The sequence below is a fragment of the Haliotis asinina genome, chromosome 8, assembly GCF_037392515.1.
Source record: "Haliotis asinina isolate JCU_RB_2024 chromosome 8, JCU_Hal_asi_v2, whole genome shotgun sequence".
In the NCBI taxonomy this organism is placed as follows: domain Eukaryota; kingdom Metazoa; phylum Mollusca; class Gastropoda; order Lepetellida; family Haliotidae; genus Haliotis; species Haliotis asinina.
The window spans coordinates 61,445,076-61,466,423 of NC_090287.1; the positions used below are offsets into that span (position 1 = coordinate 61,445,076).

Genomic DNA, 21,348 nt, shown 5'->3' on the forward strand with positions numbered 1-21,348 from the left:
CGCCATTAATCTAACTCTTTGACGCACTTTCACAGTTCTTTTACTTCGATCTCATGTCGATATGCCTTATAACAAGCTACACCATTTACTGCAGAAAATGTCAAAAAGATACATAACTGTCATAAGATGGGATGGGATATGTTGCTTATGAAACAATACATATAATCACTCTACTCTACGGAACGTCTCCGCCTGACGACGATCTTAATGGGAGCAAAAAGGTCACATAGATAGATAGTTTAACAGATGGGAGCCTTATCGCATAACAGACAAAATGTCAACTCTCCGATAGACAAGTTTAAGACATAACGACTGTTCATAAATACAGTATGTTCAGATGTTTTGTTTACGTTTTAGGCCAGGCATTACAAATATCAGTGTAGTGACAACATCAACATGCCAGTAGTTGATGCAATGATATTTCATCTGATCCTCGAAAACGCCAGCAAACTCTGTGTTTACTGGTATTCACGTTTTTGACAGGAAGTTGTTGGATTACTTCCCTTGTCCATGTGTTGAGCAATGTTTTAGTCTGCTTCAACGAGCTTTCAGTTTTACTTGAGGTTTCATCATAACACGCGTTAACATACTGATTTGTGTGAAATGTCCAAGGCTACAAAGAGAAAACATGTCGTGAAAGAGGTTCTCAATGACTATGTTCTTCCCGAAGGAGACCAAGAAATCGTCAGGGTAGGTGACACATTCGGACGCACATCAGCCACATGACACATTGGCCAAGTTTGGGGAACCTCGCGATCGGTCTGTAACAGGCAGAACGGGATGTCATAGGCCGCTGTGCCTATTTTGCTAAATCTCGACTATATTTGAAACATTTTTCAAGTATTTTCTCAAACTATCAATTTCCGCACAAAACGGCTTTATATGATCAGAAACCTCTATTTGAACAAAATAGATTTTTGGACAAAATGGAAATTCATATCATGTTCTTGAAAAGACGTTTCTTTGAGAACACAATTTTTCTTTGATTTTCCTTATGACAACTACAACTGAATATCTAGGTCATTAAGTTTTAGTGAAAACTGTCCATAGTATTATAGACTTATAATCAATTTCAGTGTAGTGGTCGCCTGTCGTCCTCACTGAGAACCTCGGTTACCTATTTCCATTCATAGATGGAAACAAAACTAACAAACATGTCGTCCCCTATACCTTTCTTCTTACATGGAAATAGCCAGGATGGCAATGTTAACAACCTTCAACATATAGTAGTTTCATACTGACATACACAGGCCTGGCTTACACAGATATTCTTCAAGTTCCACCATTTACAGTATTATTCATTCTATTATTAAAGTCATATAATTACCTAATTACCATCCTGTACTTGCTACTTACTTGTTTCCAATGTAGATTCATTAATTTTGAAATGATTCATGACAGTTAAGAATTATCACGGTTGTCAGTGATTAAAAATACTGATAATTTGTGACTGTGTAGAGTGAAGAATTTCATGAATGTCAACTTCTAAGAAATTCTTGCCTCTACGAGCATCACTTCTAAATGCCATTTAAAGACTCCAGACGAGCTAAACACAATTTGTGGGTAACAATTTCTTAATCAACTGTTATTGCCAAGTAATTGTGCCAACAAGAAGCAACAGGGTGTACTTATCACTATATAATATCAGTCACAGTGGTGGAGATATTGAGCAACAATATGACCCTATTAGCACCTAGTAGTTTCTAGTCCTTAGTTTTATCGTCTACATTCTTGAAATCAATCATGACAGTCATGAGATACAATGGGTCTCTGTGGTTTTGTCACCGGATAATCCGGGTACTACTTCACTGTCATTAAGTAATCCAAACAGACTGGTTGAGCCTGTTTTACACATGTTAGACATTATCAAAACTGGAATAACTTATGTATCTCCATTATATTATCATGTCATTCACTTACATCCCATAGTGCAGCTGAGTAATAGTAAAAATGGCAATGAGTACAGGATTGCTGACAATGTACAATCTAATATCTGCATTACAAGCATGGTGATCACATGGTGATTACTGATTGTATGCTTCCTCTGTGTACAGGTTACAGCCAGTCGAGGCAACAACCTTCATGAAGTAGAAACGGCAGGAAGCTCCAGGTACCTAGTCAGTATGCCAACCAGGTTCAGAAAGAATGTGTGGATAAAGAGAGGTGAGTTTAGTTAATATCAACATGGTTGTGCAACAGGTTCAGACTGTGGCCCATTTCCAGTCTTCACATTGAAATAATCAGCAGATCCCTCATTCAACCATTTGTTCCAGTTCCAGGAATCGATCAGTAATGTCTTATGATTTTACAGGAGCTCATAAAGGATTAGACTTTCATAAATATACAGCATTGTTGTAAGGCCTGTTGCCATGGAATATGTCATGCTCATATCAGTAGTGTCTTTTTTGTAATTATATCATAATCACAAGTATACCATGACCAGAAATTACTGAAAGTTTAAAGATTGTAAACATTTTTTTTTCACTCATTACTCACATATTAAATGTGAATATTAGCAGAGCATAACTCCAGATTGAAAGACAGGTGAACAGTTAGTATTTTGTCAAGTCGCCATGGGCAACAATGCAGGCTTCAATGCAGCGGGGCATACTACTGACCAAAGAAGTTAGAAAGTCGTGGTCCATGCTGTCCCAATATCAGACCACCTCTTCTTTCATTTCAGAAATATAGACTTTACTTAATGACACTTTCCTTCATAAGTCCCCAAACATATTCTGTTAGATTTAGGTTAGGGCTGTAGCTTGGCCAATCTACCAATGTCATATTTTGGGTTCAAAAGCAGGCCTGTAAATACTTTGAACGATGTTTTGGGTCTGTGTCCAGCTGGAAAATCTAAAAATGTTCCATAGAACATGTGAGCAGATTTAAGTAAATACCCCAAGAGAATATGTGTGTATCGCTCATGTGTATAATCCCTTCAAACACACAGCGGGACATTGCCCCTAACAAATATATGCCACCCCATACGCTCAATTTCAGATTGTACTTTGGACCCTGATACAAAGGTTTTTTAGTTGGTTTGGTCCAGAATTTCAGTGTGTTAGGAAACAGCCATACAGGACTTTCATCTGAAAAAATCACATTGTCCAAGTTAAAATTTCTATGCTGTAAGCACAAGTTCAAGCTTTGCACCTTTGTTCTGGTTTAATAATCAATGATGGAATTCCTTAACCTTTCTGCTAACCCATTGCATGCAGCTCACTTTTATTTGTCTCCCTACAGACAGCCACAGTTCCTCTATCAATCATATCCAGCCTTACATTTTCTAAACTCCTTCATTTGTTTCATAAACAAGAATACCAATCTGCCTCCTGTCACCAACAGTCAATTTTCCGGGCCTACCTGCACCTCCCTGGTGCTCAATGCCATATCCATATTTTTCAAAACAAGATAAACAGTGGACAAAGGGTTTTTTAAGTCATTTTAGCTGATCTGATGTCCTTGTTGTAATACTTTAAATCAACTTCCTCTTTTCTAAATCATCCATACTGAGGATCACTAAAATATGTTGTCTGCTAGCCAGTATACAAAGGAGGATAACTCTTCACAAACTAATGAAAACGGATTAACAGGGTTGAATCCCTTGGATGAAACCGAGCACTTGATAGCTGGTCGTGGCTGTTTATGCTAGAAATCCAGTTAAACATATTCCTAAAATTCTCAATAATTTCTGGTAGTACTATAAATGACTAAATCTTGTTGTTATATACTTGTGAAGAAAAAAAGATAAGTGTTGACTACATATTCATATAGAGTGCTTGTGATGCATGATTGTGTCTCTTTACATGGCATAGTGGTTAAAGTATTTTCTTCTCATGCCAAATACCGATGTTCGATTCCCATCAACTTTGGGTGCAATATGTAAAGTGTATTTGTTGTGTCCCCTGTGATAATGGTAGAATATTGCTTCAACCTGTTCATTATTGACATTCAAATTTGCAAAGACGTTCTTGTAACGGTGTGTACTGATTCATATTTGATGATTTAATTCCACTCAGCAGAACATAACCAGAGAATGATTATTCTATTTATTAAATAGTCTGTAAATATTATCCAGGAGACTTTGTGCTGGTGGAGCCTATTGCTGAGGGAGACAAGGTGCGAGCAGAGATCCTCAGCATCTTGTACAAGGACCAGATCAAGCACATCAAGGATGAAGGGCTTTGGTGAGATTTGCAGGGGTTGTTATGAGATGGAGAGTAGCTTTGGAGAAGTAGGTAGACACAGAGATTGGCTGGAATCGTGTGGAATGTTGGTAAGATAGGGTTAGGCTCTGGTGAGATGGTGAGGAGAGTTTGAGGATTGGTCTGTGGTAAGATGGTGGGGATTGTTGGTGAGATGGGGTTGGGCTGTGGGGAGGGTTGGTGAGAGGGGTGGGCTGTAGTGAGATGGTGGCTAAGGTTGGTGAGATAGGGGTGGGCTGTGGTGAGATGGAGGGGGAGGGGTAGTGAGATAGGGATGGGCTGTGGTGAGATGGTGGGGATGGATGGTGAGATATGGGTGGGCTGTAGTGAGATGGTGGCTAGTGTTGGTGAGATAGGGGTGGGCTGTGGTGAGATGGTGGGGGAGGGTTGGTGAGATAGGGGTGGGCTGTGGTGAGATGGTGGGAGAGGAGTGGTGTAATAGGGGTGTGCTGTGGTGAGATGTGAGGGAGGGTTGGTGAGATAGGGGTGGGCTGTGGTGAGATGGTGGGGGAGGGGTGGTGAAATAGGGGTGTGCTGTGGTGAGATGGTGGGGGAGGGGTGGTGAGATAATGTTGGGCTGTGGTGAGATTGGAGGTAGTGGAAGGTTGATGATATGGGTTGATGTTGTCATGAAGTTAGGAGGGCCTGTGTTGATGTAGTTTAAGACTCGGTAAAGTATAAGTAGCTGCTTTGAGAAGCTACAGGACTGTGGGGAGGTAGGGATGGCCAATGATGAGGTCTAAATGGGGAAAACTGTTGAAGTGCTCACTGGCCATCATGAGGGAGTGAGGTAGGTTAGTTTTACCAGGCTCTCAGCAATGTTCCAGCTATATGGCCACGGTCTGGACCAGACAAGCCATTGATCAACAGCATGAGCATTGATCTGCGCAATTCAGATATTATGACCTGTGTCAACCAATTCATCCAGTCTGGCTACCAGATCCCATTAGTTGCCTATACTGAAGACCAATTCTAGCTTGGATCTTCATGGGTAGGGCTGTTATGACACAGGAAGGGCTGTTGTGAGATGGCAAGTGTCTACTGTGATATGTGGAAGTTGTGTCAGATTTGTGTAAGTTCAGATAATTAACATGTCAAGAAGCCAACCTCCCGTGGACTGTTACATTTCAGGCCAGCTGCATTCGAGGAGGAAAGGAACGAGGGCAAAAGTGAACTGATTCCTGATGACATGCTGCCACCTAGTGATGACTCAGATGAAGACCTGGCGGACATGGTTGTGAATACCAACAGGCCACACGTGGTGTATGAAGACGGAGACTCCTCAGAAGAAACCGACACAGTTGAGGATGACGGAAACAGCTGACGTCACCAGGTCATTCTTCATCAGGGGTATTTTCATAAAATACTGCAAATATTCTCAGTATTGCAGAAATGGATGTGACTCGGCAAAGCGTTTCAGAGTGATACCTCTCTCTGACAATTGTTTTTGGTCATTACAAATGATTAAATATTAGTGAGTCATTAAAACACTGGAAATTGTTAAACAACAAGGATTTATTGAGTAATGGATGATGAGGACTCCTCCTTTCACAGACATTATCAACCATTGACGTGAGACTAAATGTTACATGATGTATCAGACAAATATTGCTTCTGGTAACCAGGAGCATGTAAATAGCAAATTTCATCATGCACAAGTATTGTTCATGAAAATAGAATGTTTTGTACATATTATTAATGCAATAAATGTTGAAACATGAACCACAGTTATCTTATATTTGACAGAAAACACTTCCAAAAGATGATTATCTCCTGTTAATGGGAGTCTTCCTTCCAGGCTTAAGGAGCAGCCTCTGCTGGCCATTTCAGCAGCTTCAGAATACCAAACTGACCTCGCGCCCGAGGTGCCCACTTGTTACACAGGGGGTCTTTATCAGGCCCAACTGCCTTCCAACCAATCTCACGGGCTGTTGTTACCGGGAAGGAACTATCTCTGGTTGTTTTGAAGGGTCTGATTGGTGGAAGCCGGATATCTCCTTGTTTTAACTGTGGTTGGGCGCCATAGATGGACTGGCCTTGTTTAGGGGTCTTCCCCTCCAAGACACATGTCATCTGTGAACAGGATAGATTGAACCAAGTGATGTTAATGTTGACAATACTGATAGAAGAAGCTGACTGAAGCATATAAACAACCGCTTTATATTAACAAAATACTGAGTGAATGAGTATGTTTTTATTCCGCTTTTAGCAACATTGCAGCAACATCAGGTGGGATACACCAGAAGTGGGAACAAAAGACAGAGTCAAATGTATGAGATAAAGATGCTTGATTGGCATTTTATAAGATGTTATTTGATGAATGCTGAGAAATTTCTGGGTTTTATCTTCTTTTTGTTCTTTTAATACAACATTTCATGACTTGTCCTGGCCCCATCATCAGGTAAACTGACAGGGACAGTGGGGTGGTGATGAAATAATACCAAGCTTAGACAGTTTATGTTGTTTAAACTCTTAGTAACTTTCTACAATTATCTGTGTAACCTCCCCTGGGATTCTAACTGGATCTAGGAAATTGTAGCTAGGTTAGGACCTGATAGTATTCCAAGGAATCTACAAGTGGAAGAAAATGGTTTCAACAATTCTTTTCAAGAAAACTGGTGTAGTATGACAAGTATTGGAATGTTGAGTTTGTCGATCAGAGTCAGCCAAGTCATCTAAGGAAGCCTGACCTGTCTGGGCCGTGGAACTTTCGCACCACTACAGAACATCTAGTGCTACATTAGGCAGGAGGTTTTGTTTCAGATTTGCCTGTCTTCATCCTGAATGGGTACTCCGGAGGATGAGATGGTGATATGACTGTTTACATTCTAGTGCCTCAAAGACTGCTTGGGTTGTATACTCCTCAGGAAGGTCAGAATCACATTTGACGTCACTTCTGTTTAGGATAATGGTAATGTATCCCTGATCTTCATATGGTGGATCGACTTTGACTTACTTCAAAATGGAATTACTAATTATTTAGAGCAAGTTTTAGTGTTGATATCATTTATAACTGTTGTACACACAAAATGTTTCAGTTCCGAGAACTGTTTGTTTTGTCCTGACCTGTACTGCAAATAGGCTGGTTGGCTGGTTTGTTCTTAAACACTCACTTAGGAATATTCCAGCCTTATGGCAGTGACCTGTAAACAAATGAGTCTGGATCTGCCAATCCAGTGGTCAACAGCATGTGCATTGATTTATGTGATTGTGCAGTTAAGAAACAAGGAGCCTTATAGATGTGGAAATACAAGTGACAGTGTTTGACCTGACTTATTGGGTGTCACATTACATCAGTGGTTTCTAGAGCTTTCACCTACTCATTTGTTTTGTTGTGTCTCATGTAACTGGTGAAAAATGCATGTTTTAGGTTGGGGTTCATCACTGTTTGAATCTTGTCATTTGGGGTTTATTAACAAATGGTACCTTTCATGAGATGAGCCTTATAGTTATCTACCGTAAGAATATTCATTGGAGTGCTCAAGACATATGCTATTCTGGATCCACACTTCCTGCAATTGATGGTTCTTTCAGTTGCACTAAATGACTAAAGGGCAGATGGGTGTGCGATTGCATCCAGATTCTCTCGGAAGCTGAGATTATTAAACCAAAGACACATGGATAACCTCCTACTCCTATGAACAAAATGTTGCAGTAACTCGTATGCATTTGAGGTTATGAAAATAAAATCACTTTTTGTGAATTTGTGCCCCAGTGATTCAATAGGGATGCGGTCGTAAAATGACTTTTCTGGACCAACTACTTCTTGGTCACGAGCCACGACCTATCAAATGACCCTAATTTTCATATATGAGAACGCCCTCTAGAACATTCCATTTGAAACGAGGGAAACAAATTGTCGTCTACGTATTGAACAGTTCAATTTCTTCGTGCGAATCGTGTCGTGATGGTGTTTTGCTGAATTAGGTCGCTCTACGAGACACGCGTACAGTAGCGGTGCTGATTTCACGCCACGATCAGCATGTATTGCATGTGCTTAATTGCCAATCTACCTGTAGCAACCAAGTGTATTCGTCCATATTACTAGCTCCGCCTGCTTGCCACAGACGCGTTCACTGCGCTGGCTCATCTAATACTTAATGTATCCCTCTTAGTCCTGGAGGAGAATCTCAAAAGGGGCCTAGAAATTGGATTTCGTAGCCTCCCCAGTGCCGATTTTGTTTTTACACTATTTTCGGTTAGTATGATGTCTTGGGCTCACGAAAAGGCCTGTAATACACTGAGATTGTAGTATCAGGTCTTTTTTTCACAGGACATTTTATGTGGTGGGGGTCTGTGAGCATTTTCATGACATTTGGTTTGTTGTCCGACAACACCTCACAGTTAATCATGGATAGTTTTACTACTATCAATCTGATCACTTTCATTTTGACTTTTGTGTATTGCTAAAGGATGTAGAAATTATTTGACATATTTTTGTTTTTGAAAAAAAAATGAAAATGGCCGCCATTTTGGCCGCCATCTTGAATTGTCGCATGTTGCATTCTCGGCACTTAAATGTACATAAAAAATAACACCGAATGTTTCCATTTACATCCAAAGTTGATACTTTTGTGGTGATTTATTTATTGAAACTTTACATTATTTTTGTAGCTAGAACCAGTTGGTTTTGTTTCCTGTTTACTTCTAAACTGACAGCATGTTATATGGAATTGTTTCATATTACCCAGAATTCAAAATGGCCGCCAAGATGACCGCCATTGCATAGCAGAGGACTAAATTTGTACTGATATATAAAACAAACAATTCATTTGATGTCAAATGTTTTATATAGTACAGAAAAAGAACAAAATTTCAATGGGATGGTGTATGAAAGCTTCACTTGCCTAAAATAGTTGATGAAATAACATTACCCAAAGTGATAGAAAACTATGCTTCAAGGCCTGTAACTGCGTCTTAGCTCTGCTTGTACAGGGCCGGGGAGGCATTGGTACAACTTGCCCCCAACTGGCATGCTTACCACCCACCACCCCCCAACCCCCAGGTCCTTTACAGGTTATTTTGTATGCATAAACGTATTGATTTAAACGTATTTAAGGTTGATAGTGCCTCCTTAATTGAGAAATGTTAACTTCGGCCATGTTGTAGCTATTCAAAGTGTTCTGTCAGATAACTCTTAATCACTTTTGATACAATCAGAAGCTTGCAATGAACTCTCCTCTTCACTTTCTTTCATTTCATGTGTTACATGATGTCAGAATTGGAGTCAAAGCTCAATAGCTAGTCAAAGCTATTTGGGCAATCATCACCTGCCATACAAAAAGACATGTCTCTGCGCACAATAAATCCATCCATCTGCGTCGACATAGACCTCTTTGCTGGCATGCTTACCTTTTGCATTTACACAACGTCAGTTCTACCAATCAGGATCTCTCGACATCAGAAAAGGGATAAGCTGACCATCACAAATGCTCCAACCAGGGCCAAATGGCGAAGGAATTTTCATGATTGGTTGTATCCAAACATGCACTCGGGAGTTAACTCGCTCAATAAGACGCTTTAGACTATTGGTGGGAGTGTCTTTCAATACTTCATCCTTTGGGTTATGACACGTCATTCATTTGGAAGGCTGAGTTGATTCCCCATCAATCCTGATTAGCACATTGACATTTCGGGTCTTCCTTTCACAATGGCTCGTGCAGGTGGAACATCAAATGCGGCATGTAAAGGGAACTTTAAACGGAAGTTTTTGGTCCTTCACTCCCTACTAGCAGAGGAGAGAATGTTGGCTCTGCATATAGTTAAATGAATGGCAAAATTGCAAATGTGCAGAAAGGGAACTGCTTCAAAATATACATTGAGATAAATACGGAATGGAACAGACTGCATCAGAGTTGATGCTGTTTGGGACAGGTGTGCCAGGCAAGAGTCAGTCAAAGTAGGGGAGCAAATCAATGATGGCGCAAGTCAAGAGTTGGTAAACAGCTGTCAGTTTGTCTACCTCATCTGTGCCCCATCCCCAGACAGTTGGTATTACGTATAGACTGGGAAGAAATGCGCCTTCACCCCATGTGAACAACGTTTTCAAGCAGTTCAAACCCGTCCTTAGTCAGTTTATATCCGTTCTGAATTAGGCCTGCCACGTTCTTAATATGCACTACCCGTTCTAACTCTTTCTTAACTCAACCAGCTCGTATTCAGACACTTCTTCCCATTGGCACTACATTCTCAGTCTCATTCTAGCGTGTGCAGTGGTCATAGCAGACATGTCTTGGTTTGTTTTCTCTAAGTACCCAGCCTATTCTTGGTTCCGTTATCAGTTTTAAGATGGAAACATCGACATCACCATGCCTCCACAGAAAAAATTGTTGACGGACTCATGATCATCAAGGCGGAGATCCTTTATCAGTAGATGACGTGTTCCACAACTTTTGGCCTCTCGGGTTAAAGCCAGTTTCTCACCCAACAAGTTCTTGTTCGTTTCCTCCTTTCTTGCTCTACCAACACATTGTACTCTTGTTCTGCTCCCATTGAAATTGCAGGAAATAAGCATTCAGCTTTTTTTGTCCCAAATGGAGAACATGTTGAAAATGCATGTCTGTATACCCTACTGTGTCATATCGTAATGCACAGTGTTGACCTAGTAAAACCTGTGTGAGACCTACATAAACGCACTAACGAGTAGAACTTGATGAGAATCGATTGCACTCTTTTAGAACCGAATAGAAATGTACTACAATCTCAATAAGAACAATTCATTTGGTTTTGAGAATATTTGCACGGAATACCAAACATGATTCGGTCGAGTTTCGTCTGTCTGCGAACGGAGTTGACCTGGTGGAAACTGTGTACAAACGTATTGCAACTGATGCCCAACTGTATTATGTCTGCACACGTCCCCATTAAGATTGAAGTACGGCGATTCCGTTCGTCATATGGCAATCTTGTTTAAGGTGTGTTATCACTCCGTCCATCTTAGAACATGTAGAACATTGAACATTGGGAATTGTCTTACTGAAGTCCTCTGAAACTAACCAACTCCATTCACACAATTAGTTGACAATCAGGATTTTGTTGGTCATTATATCCTGTGGACAGTTTGTAAGTTCAATGTATGTATCAAACAATCCAGTGATGTCTGTAGATGAGACAAGACATTGAGTGAAAACCTCCCACCAACATCCAACAGTCTAAAATATCACATTGAGCAAGTAAACTACCAAGTGCATGTTTGGAAACAGTATCTGTAGCCAATCATATTCCTTCACCAGTTGACCATGGTTGGAGCATTTGTGATGGTCATCTTATCCCTTTTCTGGTGTTCTTATGTCGAGAGATTCTGCTGTCCATGATTGGTTGAACAGACATCGAGTAAATGCAATAAAGTCAGTATACCAGCAGAGAGATCTGTCAATGCAGATCGACTGATTCAAAAACAAAAATATGTCAAACCAAATGTCATGAAAATGCTCACAGACCCCCACCACATAAAATGTCCTGTGAAAAAAACCAAACAAACCTGATACTACAATCTCAGTGTATTACAGGCCTTTTCGTGAGCCCAAGACATCATACTAACCGAAAATAGTGTAAAAACAAAATCGGCACTGGGGAGGCTACGAAATCCTATTTCTAGGCCCCTTTTGAGATTCTCCTCCAGCACTAAGAGGGATACATTAAGTATTAGATGAGCCAGCGCAGTGAACCGTGGCGTGAAATCAATACCGCGATAAGTCATTTTACGACCGCATCCCTATTGAATCACTGGGGCACAAATTCACAAAAAGTGATTTTATTTTCATAACCTCAAATGCAAATGAAAATGCTCACAGACCCCCACCACATAAAATGTCCAGTGACAAAAAAACTGATACCACAATCTGAGAATATTACAGGCCTTTTCGTGAGCCCAAGACATCATACTAACTGAAAATAGTGTCAGACAAAGTCAGTACTGGGGAGGCTACGGCATCAAATCTTTCAGCTGCCTCCTCCTGGACTACTTAGACTACTATGTAGATACCTATGCTCTGACTGAGCAGTCCCCTGGCTGCATAGTTTTTATTGTTTACAACAGGGATTCAGAAATAAAATGTAAATTACACAAAAGCTATTGATTTCTAACCAATCCCTGCCTGGCGCTTGCCAGGCCATATTTTCATGTAACCCCGATAGGTTACAAAGCTTCTTGTTTGGTATTGAGGGCTTGCCCATCCGTTTTAGCACCAATCATCTGTAAGACCGGGCATTTTTTTATTGTGGTAGCTGCGCCCCTGCCTGCCAATTGTATTTCTTTTTTCTCTGAAGTGTATGGAAGAGAATGTATAATATTTAGCGTTAGAATGTATTAGCAGAGATCTTACAAACAGAAACTTTTAATTAATTTAACAATTCGGGAAAAAGCATATCTGGATGGCATAACTGAATGATATAAAGTATAATAAAGATTAACGGCAGAAGATGTAAAACAAGATGTATATTGCTGATTATGATATTTTTCTTCGATGTCAAATTCATGGAATCCTGTCTGACTGAGTGGACTGACTATTGTTTCTGTCACAGACGGTATTATTACGATCGAACATGCACATGCAAACGGGTGACTGAAGTCATGAGCAATGATCAACTCGTGTTGCCATTCTCCATAGATACAGTGCATGGCTGACCGACCACAACGTTACTATTGTCATGTTTTTTGTTTGTTTGTCGGTTTTTTGTTTTTTATGCCTCTTTTGTTTCTTTTGTTTGTTTGTTTTGTTGCTTTTTTGTTGGTTTTTTGTTGTTGTTTTTAGCGGGGCGGTGAGGGTGTTAGCAATTCTGAATTATGTAACCACTGTTTCTCTTTAAACTTCACAGAACGCGGGGCATACGCTGACATAACTTCTCCATAGGCGATACGTACCTCCCTGTACGTCGGGGTTCGTTTCCAGGAGAACCAAAAACATTTAACCATTGTTTCCATAAAACAAACTGAACGATTTTTTATGTTAGTTATGTATTCAGGCACGATGCAGTCAAGTGCGCTCTTGTGGAAATATGCTTAGCACAGAGAAACTACTCTATACTTTTATGGATATAGTGCGAGTGAGTAGGCTCTGACGCCGCTTAACAGTATTCCATTGATATCACAGCACGTTACATGATGTGGGAGGACAGCCCCAAATGATGTCTCTCACGTTTCCGCATAATGAGTTTTGGCCATGGTGGAATCACTTGACAAGACATTTAAAACAACATAGCCATTTGTTCACATCAGGGCGTAGGTACAATAATAATTATTATTATTTTATTATTATAGGATATTTATATTGTGCACATATCCATGCAACTAGTACATGTACATGCTCAAGGCGCTGGTATTTGTTTCGTACTATCCATCTCAACTCCCTGGGGAGTACATAACTCTTGCTGCCACTGGGCGCACTGAGTTGATTGTGGCTCTCGCATCCTATCGAGGTACCCTTTTCACAGCTGGGTGCACATAGTCACTGTACTTTGTCCAAGGTTAGTGCACGTTGTTGTACCCACAACAAGATGTTTGCCCGTATTCATGGGGGTCTTCATCTGGTCTTATACCAATTGATTCGTCGGTTTCTTTAAGTGAACAGGGTTGTGTACTGTACACTCGGAGTTGTGACAACACGGAAAGAGTCTGCACACAAAGCTGACTCCATGGTTTTTACCCCCGGTCACAGGTGGGCTCGATCTCGACACCTCAAGCTCGCTGGATCACTAGCTTGGCGCTTTAGCCAGTTCGCCCACCAATTTCAAGGAGGCAAAATCTGTCCATATACGGGGCAGTTCATTAATTAATTTGGCCACAATTCGCTGCTCTCCTACAAGGGACACAACTCTATACTTTAAATTGCAGACCGTTGTCAGACATATTGTGAAGGCGCACGAAAACCCCTGACAGGTATGAAGAGAGTGTCCACTCAAAGAATTAACCCTAACCACTCAAGATATGAAAGTGTCCCAGTGGGCTTTCTAGACTGTTATCCATAATCAAGACTGAGTTTTGAAGGAGTTACTATATCACCCGTCACTGATTCAACTGTGTCAATATTTTAATGATAGTTTGTTAAACAATTATTTTTTGTTAAGACGTACCTTCTGCAAGAAACTCACAGCGTCTTGATGATTATCGGCGCTTTATTGAGTATCATATGTTTGTTAGTTTTAGAATGTATCGATCCACTTTTGAGCCAAAAGGATTGCCGAGACCTTCCATGTAATGACAACATCTTGTTGTACATTAACTGAACTTGCAATAGATGAAATGTGTCTGGTCGAATATAATCAGCTTCCCTACCGTGTCGTATTCCTGTACGAGGTACCCCCACCTCTCTGGCCATTTCCGGAGCTGGGAGCTGGTTTCGTGGCGGATATGATCCTTCCTACAGAATAATCAAATAAAGAATCTAAGGAAATAACTTGAATAATACATATATTGCTAGTATTTATAGACTTAATATAATCCGTTACATAGGTGGCTGTGGGCTAGACAAGTAACTGAAACGTTTGCTCGACAAGCCAAAAAACCCCAGTTCGATTCCCCACAATAGTACAATGGATGACACCCATTACTGGTATCCCCCACCAGCTGGGAGACTGCTTAAAATTTCAAAGGATATTCACCCATCCCATTACAAAGACAGTATACAAATATCATTTACATACCAAATCTGATCATTATGAACAAAATTCAGGTGCATTGCACTCCTTTTCTGTGCACCTGGGTCGTTCGGCGGCATGTTTCGGCCTGTTTGACACACCCTCCTGGGGCAGTCTTAGTCGTGATTGTGACGTCACATATTACGACCGTGACGTAACAATAGTCATACGGCATCCATGTCTGTCTCTCTGAATCAGTGTAAAATTAGAAGATAAATAGTTTGGTTACGCTGGTTCCCGGCTCACTTTGGCTCTAACGTTCGTCAAAGCTAGTGCGATATGCGAGACGGGGCCCAGCTTAATAGTTTGGTTTGTTCCGGGATTCATTGCAATTCAACATACGCAGATTTAGTTAAAAACCGACGGCGTCAGCAACTCACTATCGGTTCACGACAAACGATCTTGTCATGTGCATGAGATCTTTATTAGTTAATCTTTATAAGAAACTGCCATGTCCAGATGGTGACAGCTTGGTGTAGTGTCCGTCAGATATTTCTATTAATCCTATCTTTACCTTTGGCGTTGTAAGGCGTTTAGCATTATTGCGGTCACATTGTATGATTACACGATGCCATTTAGAAAGTGGTCAAATGCAACATATGTCATATTTGGGATTTCACTTTCTTAGTAAAGTACAAATTCTAGTACTTTTTTCGTTTGAGTCCCATCCGGGATTCGAATTTGTACTTTACTAAGAAAGTGAAATCCCAAATATGACATATGTTGCATTTGACCACTTTCTAAATGGCATCGTGTAATCATAGCTTTCGGCCGTGGAAGCCGTGCCAATTTACACTCATCAGAGGGGTACACAAAGTACGCAGTCTAGACTACCAGTTGTCCGACTTTCATTTTTGTGGAAGTCGCGGTGGCTGAGCGGACTAGGCGGCTGACTTTGTGTGCTGGCGATTAGGTGCCTGACTCTGAGGGTGCGGGTTCGAATCCCGGATGGGACTCAAACGAAAAAAGTACTAGTATTTGTACTTTACTAAGAAAGTGAAATCCCAAATATGACATAGGTCACATTGTAATTGAAAAAAAAAATTAAATGAATCAGTTTTGACCATGTTTTAGCCACAAAATACCACTGTCTACTTTTCTTTCAAGCGGAAACAATTCTAAATGGTACAGAGTCACGGGTAGTTATGTGAGCGTTCACAAAAAGGTCAATGCAACACGAGTGTGGGGCTCTGCGGGGGAACATGAAACTTTAAGCCCATCACTGCTTGAAAGATTCAACTTCGTACCCAACAAAACGTTTTAAGGATCATTGCAATCATTTGCACTTAACAGATAATAATTAGTCAATGATATGGAAAGAAAGACATTTATGTATTAGTAGCTGCACTGTAGCGAAACGCGCCAACACTGTTCAGTATCAACAAATCCAAAATCACGACAAATGATTAGAGAGATATGATATCTTCATACTATATATTATACACCTTTAAAACATTTCACCAGGTCAACGGGAACAGAACAGAGCATAAATTCAAATGCGAAAAAGAGAGAAGATTTTAACAATAGCAAATAATAAGAAATACAAAGAGCAGCACATATGTTATACTTGGAACTGCCCTTTCTCTAGTAGATATTCATATTACTTCTAGCACAGATTCTAGTGCGTGTGTTGGGTTGAGTCCCGGCCGGGATTTGAACTCATACCCTCAGTGTCAGGCACCTAATCGCCAGCGCACAAAGTTAGGTATTCGACTTTCATTCTAGTGGCAGTCGTGGTGGCAGAGTGGGTAGATGGCTGACTTCGTGTGCTGGTGATTAGGTGCCCGACCCTGAGACTGTGGGTTAAAATCCCAGAAGGGACTCAACCCGACAAACGCACCAGAATCTGTACTCCACTAAGAAAGTATAATCGCAAATATAACATATGCTACCTTTTACCGCTTTTTAAATGGCACTGTGTAATCAAACACGAGCAGTTTGTAAACACGATATATCAAAGATACGTCGCCCCTCAAGTTACTAATAACAACCGAATCTTAACTACAGGCTCGATTCCAGCATGACAGGGGCGTGTACTGGCTGTTGTGGTGACCAAGTGGCTAATAACGTATTGAACAGAAAAGTAACATAGCTCACCGTCCTGTTCTACGACAGTCAGAATTTCATCGAATGGTTTAACAGTGGCTAAGGAATGCTAACGTCTGCACGTCTAATCGCGACTTGGAATGCTTATTTGACCCCAGGTCTTTCGACAAATGCTCGTTGCGGAATGTGAAAAGACAAAGGGTATATTCTGAGCAGCTGACGTAATTAACTTGACGCATCTGATGGAAGAGTAAACAAAATAGGGCTGTTTTGAAGTCCTCGTGATTCTGACGTCGAATGGTGGCCGCTCATACTTGAGGTACCACGCTATCCCAGGCATTTTGATAAGTCAGTAGCATATGTCAGCAATAAGCGGAAAACGTGTCTGTGAGTTTCAGTTACCCGATTTCTTCATAATTTGGGACGGAGCAATGTACCAGAAGTTAATTTTTAAATGTTGGTGATAAATATATAATTTCCAGTCGTGTAGTTTTCTGTATAACCTGTCAAGAAGTTGCCATGTTGTGCCCAAGCTTAGAATGAATGTTTCATGGGCTGTTTACGGTACATCATCCGTGTTTTGAAGGACATCTGTTCTGTAATTATGGACCTTTCTTCGTCACACAGAAGACTCGGGTTCTAGTCCTATAATGTGTGAAAGTCATTTCTGAAACTCTGCTCGTTGTCATGCTGCTGGAATATTGCAAAGAAGCGGTTTGTGTAAAACCACATTCACGCTTTTCTTTTGCTAAAACACATATGCCTAAACTACAATTATTAGAAAAACCAGAAATCGAAGTTGTTCGGATCTGCCGCTTAACTCATTTTGGTATCTTCTTGGACAAAGCTCAGTAGTGTTTAAGACAGGTTTGAACAAACTTTTAATCTGGCAGAGTATGACAGTGAGCGTAAGGGTAAGATGGCGATTGTAGATTTGCGAATGTTTTCAAATGTACATGATTTTGCAAAGCGGTGCACATAAATGTGGAATAACCTCACAGGGGGTTCACTTCAATATGTAGGATTGCACTTGACCATTTCCACAAGCGGGTGTGACAAACATGTATCAATACACACAGTGTTACAATCCTGGAATTAGCGGTTTATCGGAGGTGAAGTATGATTGACCGTTACTCAATTTTGGTTCCTGGGGTCTGTAGCCAAACATGCATTCTAGAACGCCCTGGCGACATTCCCAAACCAGCTGGACGCCACTTGAGTCCACACGATCTAACTTGATCTACTAACGACCGCCGAGCCACTCTGACTTCCGCTCGAGTTCACTCAGAAAATTGAAATTATACATTGCCATAGGGTGGAGATTTGTCTTGGCGGTGATTATGGGATAATCGCTGGCACCTGTAGATTCGTTAATCACTGTTAGACCGGGCTACTGGTCATTGTAAGTAAACACGACATGGGAACCGCTTTACCAAGACACAGTGTAGCCATGCTGTCGTAATTCCAATCAAGTCACCTGTATTAAGCTCGTAATGGCTGCAATATGGAAGCCAACTGAGAGGGGTATTCATTGCTGGGATTATTCACCTGGAAGAGATAGGTGAACCTTAATTAAGAACCGATATCAAGTATCATATTCTGGCTTGTTTACCAAGTCGCTGGCCACGACACTTTCGATTTTGTTTTCAGTGGGTGAGTGAGTGAGTGTAGTTTTAGGCCGCTTTAAGCAATATTCCAGCAATATTACGGCGGGGGCGCCAGAAATGGACTTCACGCGTTGTACCCTTTTGGGGAATCGAACCTTCGGCGTGACGAGCGGACGCCTTAACCACTAGGCTACCCCAGTAAACATGAACTACAAAAAGTACTCAGAAGCGTTAAGTGTTTTGGGGTTTTTTCAGTCCAATTAGGCAGCCTCTGTCTCCGAGTTCCAAATGCGAGTTATTTCGAAACTTGATCCTAACTTACCTTTCTCAACGCAGGACTAACCAAGTCTTCTCAAAGTCGAATTCGAATCTGTAATGGTTCGTCACCCGAAACTGTTGTAACTATTCTACACAGATATCTGATCGGCAGAAACTGTTGTAACTATTCTACACAGATATCTGATCGGCAGAAACTGTTGTAACTATTCTACACAGATATCTGATTGGCAGAAACTGTTGTAACTATTCTACACTGATATCGGTAAATGCTTAAAAATAAATATTTGAAACATATCGCCATAGAAACGCGAATCGTGTCTGTTTTTTTACACTATAACAAAGTGTCAAAAGACACCATCTCACCAGACCTATCTATTTGTCAGGTTTGGTGACGAACTACTACACGGCTTTTAAAACCCGCTGGGGGGAAAAAGCACTATCGCAATTTCCTGGCTGAGCCAAACTTGTTGCCGAGGAAACGCACGAGGATATCGAGCGTGGCGGACGGAGGCACGCACGTATGGACATGTCACAATGGATGATGCATCCGTGTGACATATACAATCCACTTCTTCTGAAATCTACAAACGATTAAAAATATTAATGCAGGTCACATACTGTCAACACCCATTACAGGATAAAGCAAGCAGAAACAATCTGCATTCCAGATATTTATGCAACGTTCAAATGTTAAAGTTCAAATTTCACTGTTAAAAGGGCGACACCTTTGTCTGAGCAGTTAAAACTGAATGGGCATCTAGACAAAGTCCTGGGATGATTATGGAATTTAGGTCTAACGTTATTCGTTCAGTCGCATTGCTGGTCGGCTAATTGTATATCGTATGTTACGTGAGCAGGTCAACATTGAATGAAAACGAGTAAACACTTTCCATTATCGTAAGAACTCGTAGTTGACATACCCCGCCTCGCCACCGGCACGTCACAAACACGCGCAAAGGCCAGTCAGTTGTTCCGAACGTTGAAAACATGGTGCAAAACAAAAACTGCTGCATCCTAAATCACGGTCCTCCATGGGCTTACTGAGAAAGATACACCTTTGAAAGACTACAGACGTCTTGAACGCTGTAAATCTTTTGAGCAAAATTAATGTGGTATTCTTTGGAGCCTTTGTTGAAATAAATATCTAAAAGGTTGTGCAACGCAGACACGAAAGACTGAACCAGTAGTGATATCGCTAGACATTTGCTATATAAAATATGGCCTCAGATTTTAGAGTAACTTTCGATAAAGGGCATTACTGACAGAGTTACAAGATGCATTACACAAGTTCCTTAAAAATATTGTCTAATGGACCAATGGTAGTACCCCCAGTGTCGAAACAACTGCACGACCGTTGTGACCATCTGTGACCATTACTGAACATAGTATGTACAAAGTTTAGATATCATTTGTGAGTGTAAATGGAAGCGACGTTTGGTATAGAGAAAGTAGTTCTTCATCAGGTTATCTCCCAGTTGGCAGATACCCATTTGGCAGACAGCCAATTGACAGATACCGAACAAGAAAGTTAATTAGGCTAACACCTATCCATGGGTACAATGCATCATAATCAAGTGTTATCTAAATCATATCTTAATCTAGTGTGCAAAACATTTCATTTCTTATTCCAAATGAATTATAATTTGGTGCGCGTTTTTCTTTCTCGTGGGTATAAGATTTAAATAATGAAGCGCAGAGTCACATATCCTTACAGCTAAAGGAATATTATTCCATATTACATTATTCCGGGTGGATCGTACAATCATGTTAGACCCAAATGCGTATTGGGAGGACACCATTCATCCATAAATTGTTATCCTTCCTTATGAGATGAACCTTCTCTATGTGTGTGCGAATCCGTTAAGTTTATAAATACCTATAAAATGAAAAGCTGAATGTAATGTGTCAGAATGTTTCTGGTTATTCCGACAGAGTATCAATCCGAGTAATCTGGTCGCTACGGTCATTGTAACTTGTACACTACTTAAATGTGGCACTGTTAATGTGGACCAAACACATCACATAAAGCAAAAAACTCTCATTTAGAAAACTAAGTGGCGCCCGATTCTACCATGCCATGACAGGTTAATAATTGTAATACAAAGGCATTTGATGGCCCTGAACTTCTTTTCAGTGGTATGTTTCAATGGACTTCGGAAAACAGTTTTCTGACCATACGTGATTTTGACGTTGATCCGGGGATCTAATCAAGCAAAGTTAATCAATCTACATTATAAACTGATTTAAACACAATTGCCTATTTAAAAAAAAAAATTAGTGAAGAGCATTTTTTACTTCTCTCTATCGGTGTCTATTATCAGTCAGCCCGTCCACTGTTTTGCTGATTCGGGTTAGAGGTGAAAACACAAATCTAATTACTCGAAATGTTATATTCATATTCATTCATTTCCATTGTTTGTATGTACATGTATCGTCATTAAACCTTCACTCTTATTTAATAGGGATGCCTTACTTTTGGAAGTGTCGCAATGGACAGTGGACACTTATGTAAATGCTTTCACAGATTTCATTTAATGACAACCTTTGGACCGAAACACTTGACGAACCTAGTTTGC

At 40.6% G+C, this 21,348-nt stretch overlaps 2 protein-coding genes across 2 annotated transcripts; one reads left to right on the plus strand and one right to left on the minus strand.

Moving 5' to 3' along the window:
• Positions 1–496: 496 nt before the first annotated feature.
• LOC137294675 (probable RNA-binding protein EIF1AD) lies at positions 497–5,927 on the plus strand. Its single transcript, XM_067825745.1, has 4 exons — positions 497–690; positions 2,055–2,163; positions 4,079–4,187; positions 5,337–5,927. Exons 1-4 carry the CDS (start codon positions 604–606, stop codon positions 5,527–5,529), a joined length of 498 nt encoding a protein of 165 aa, XP_067681846.1. The 5' UTR covers positions 497–603; the 3' UTR covers positions 5,530–5,927.
• A 78-nt stretch (positions 5,928–6,005) lies between these two features.
• Positions 6,006–14,920, minus strand: LOC137295331 (ciliary microtubule inner protein 1-like). Its single transcript, XM_067826647.1, has 3 exons — positions 14,847–14,920; positions 14,479–14,563; positions 6,006–6,278 (listed from the first exon to the last, which is right to left on the minus strand). The coding sequence occupies exons 1-3, from the start codon at positions 14,918–14,920 to the stop codon at positions 6,006–6,008; spliced, it is 432 nt and encodes a 143-aa protein (XP_067682748.1).
• Between the last annotated feature and the right edge of the window lie 6,428 nt (positions 14,921–21,348).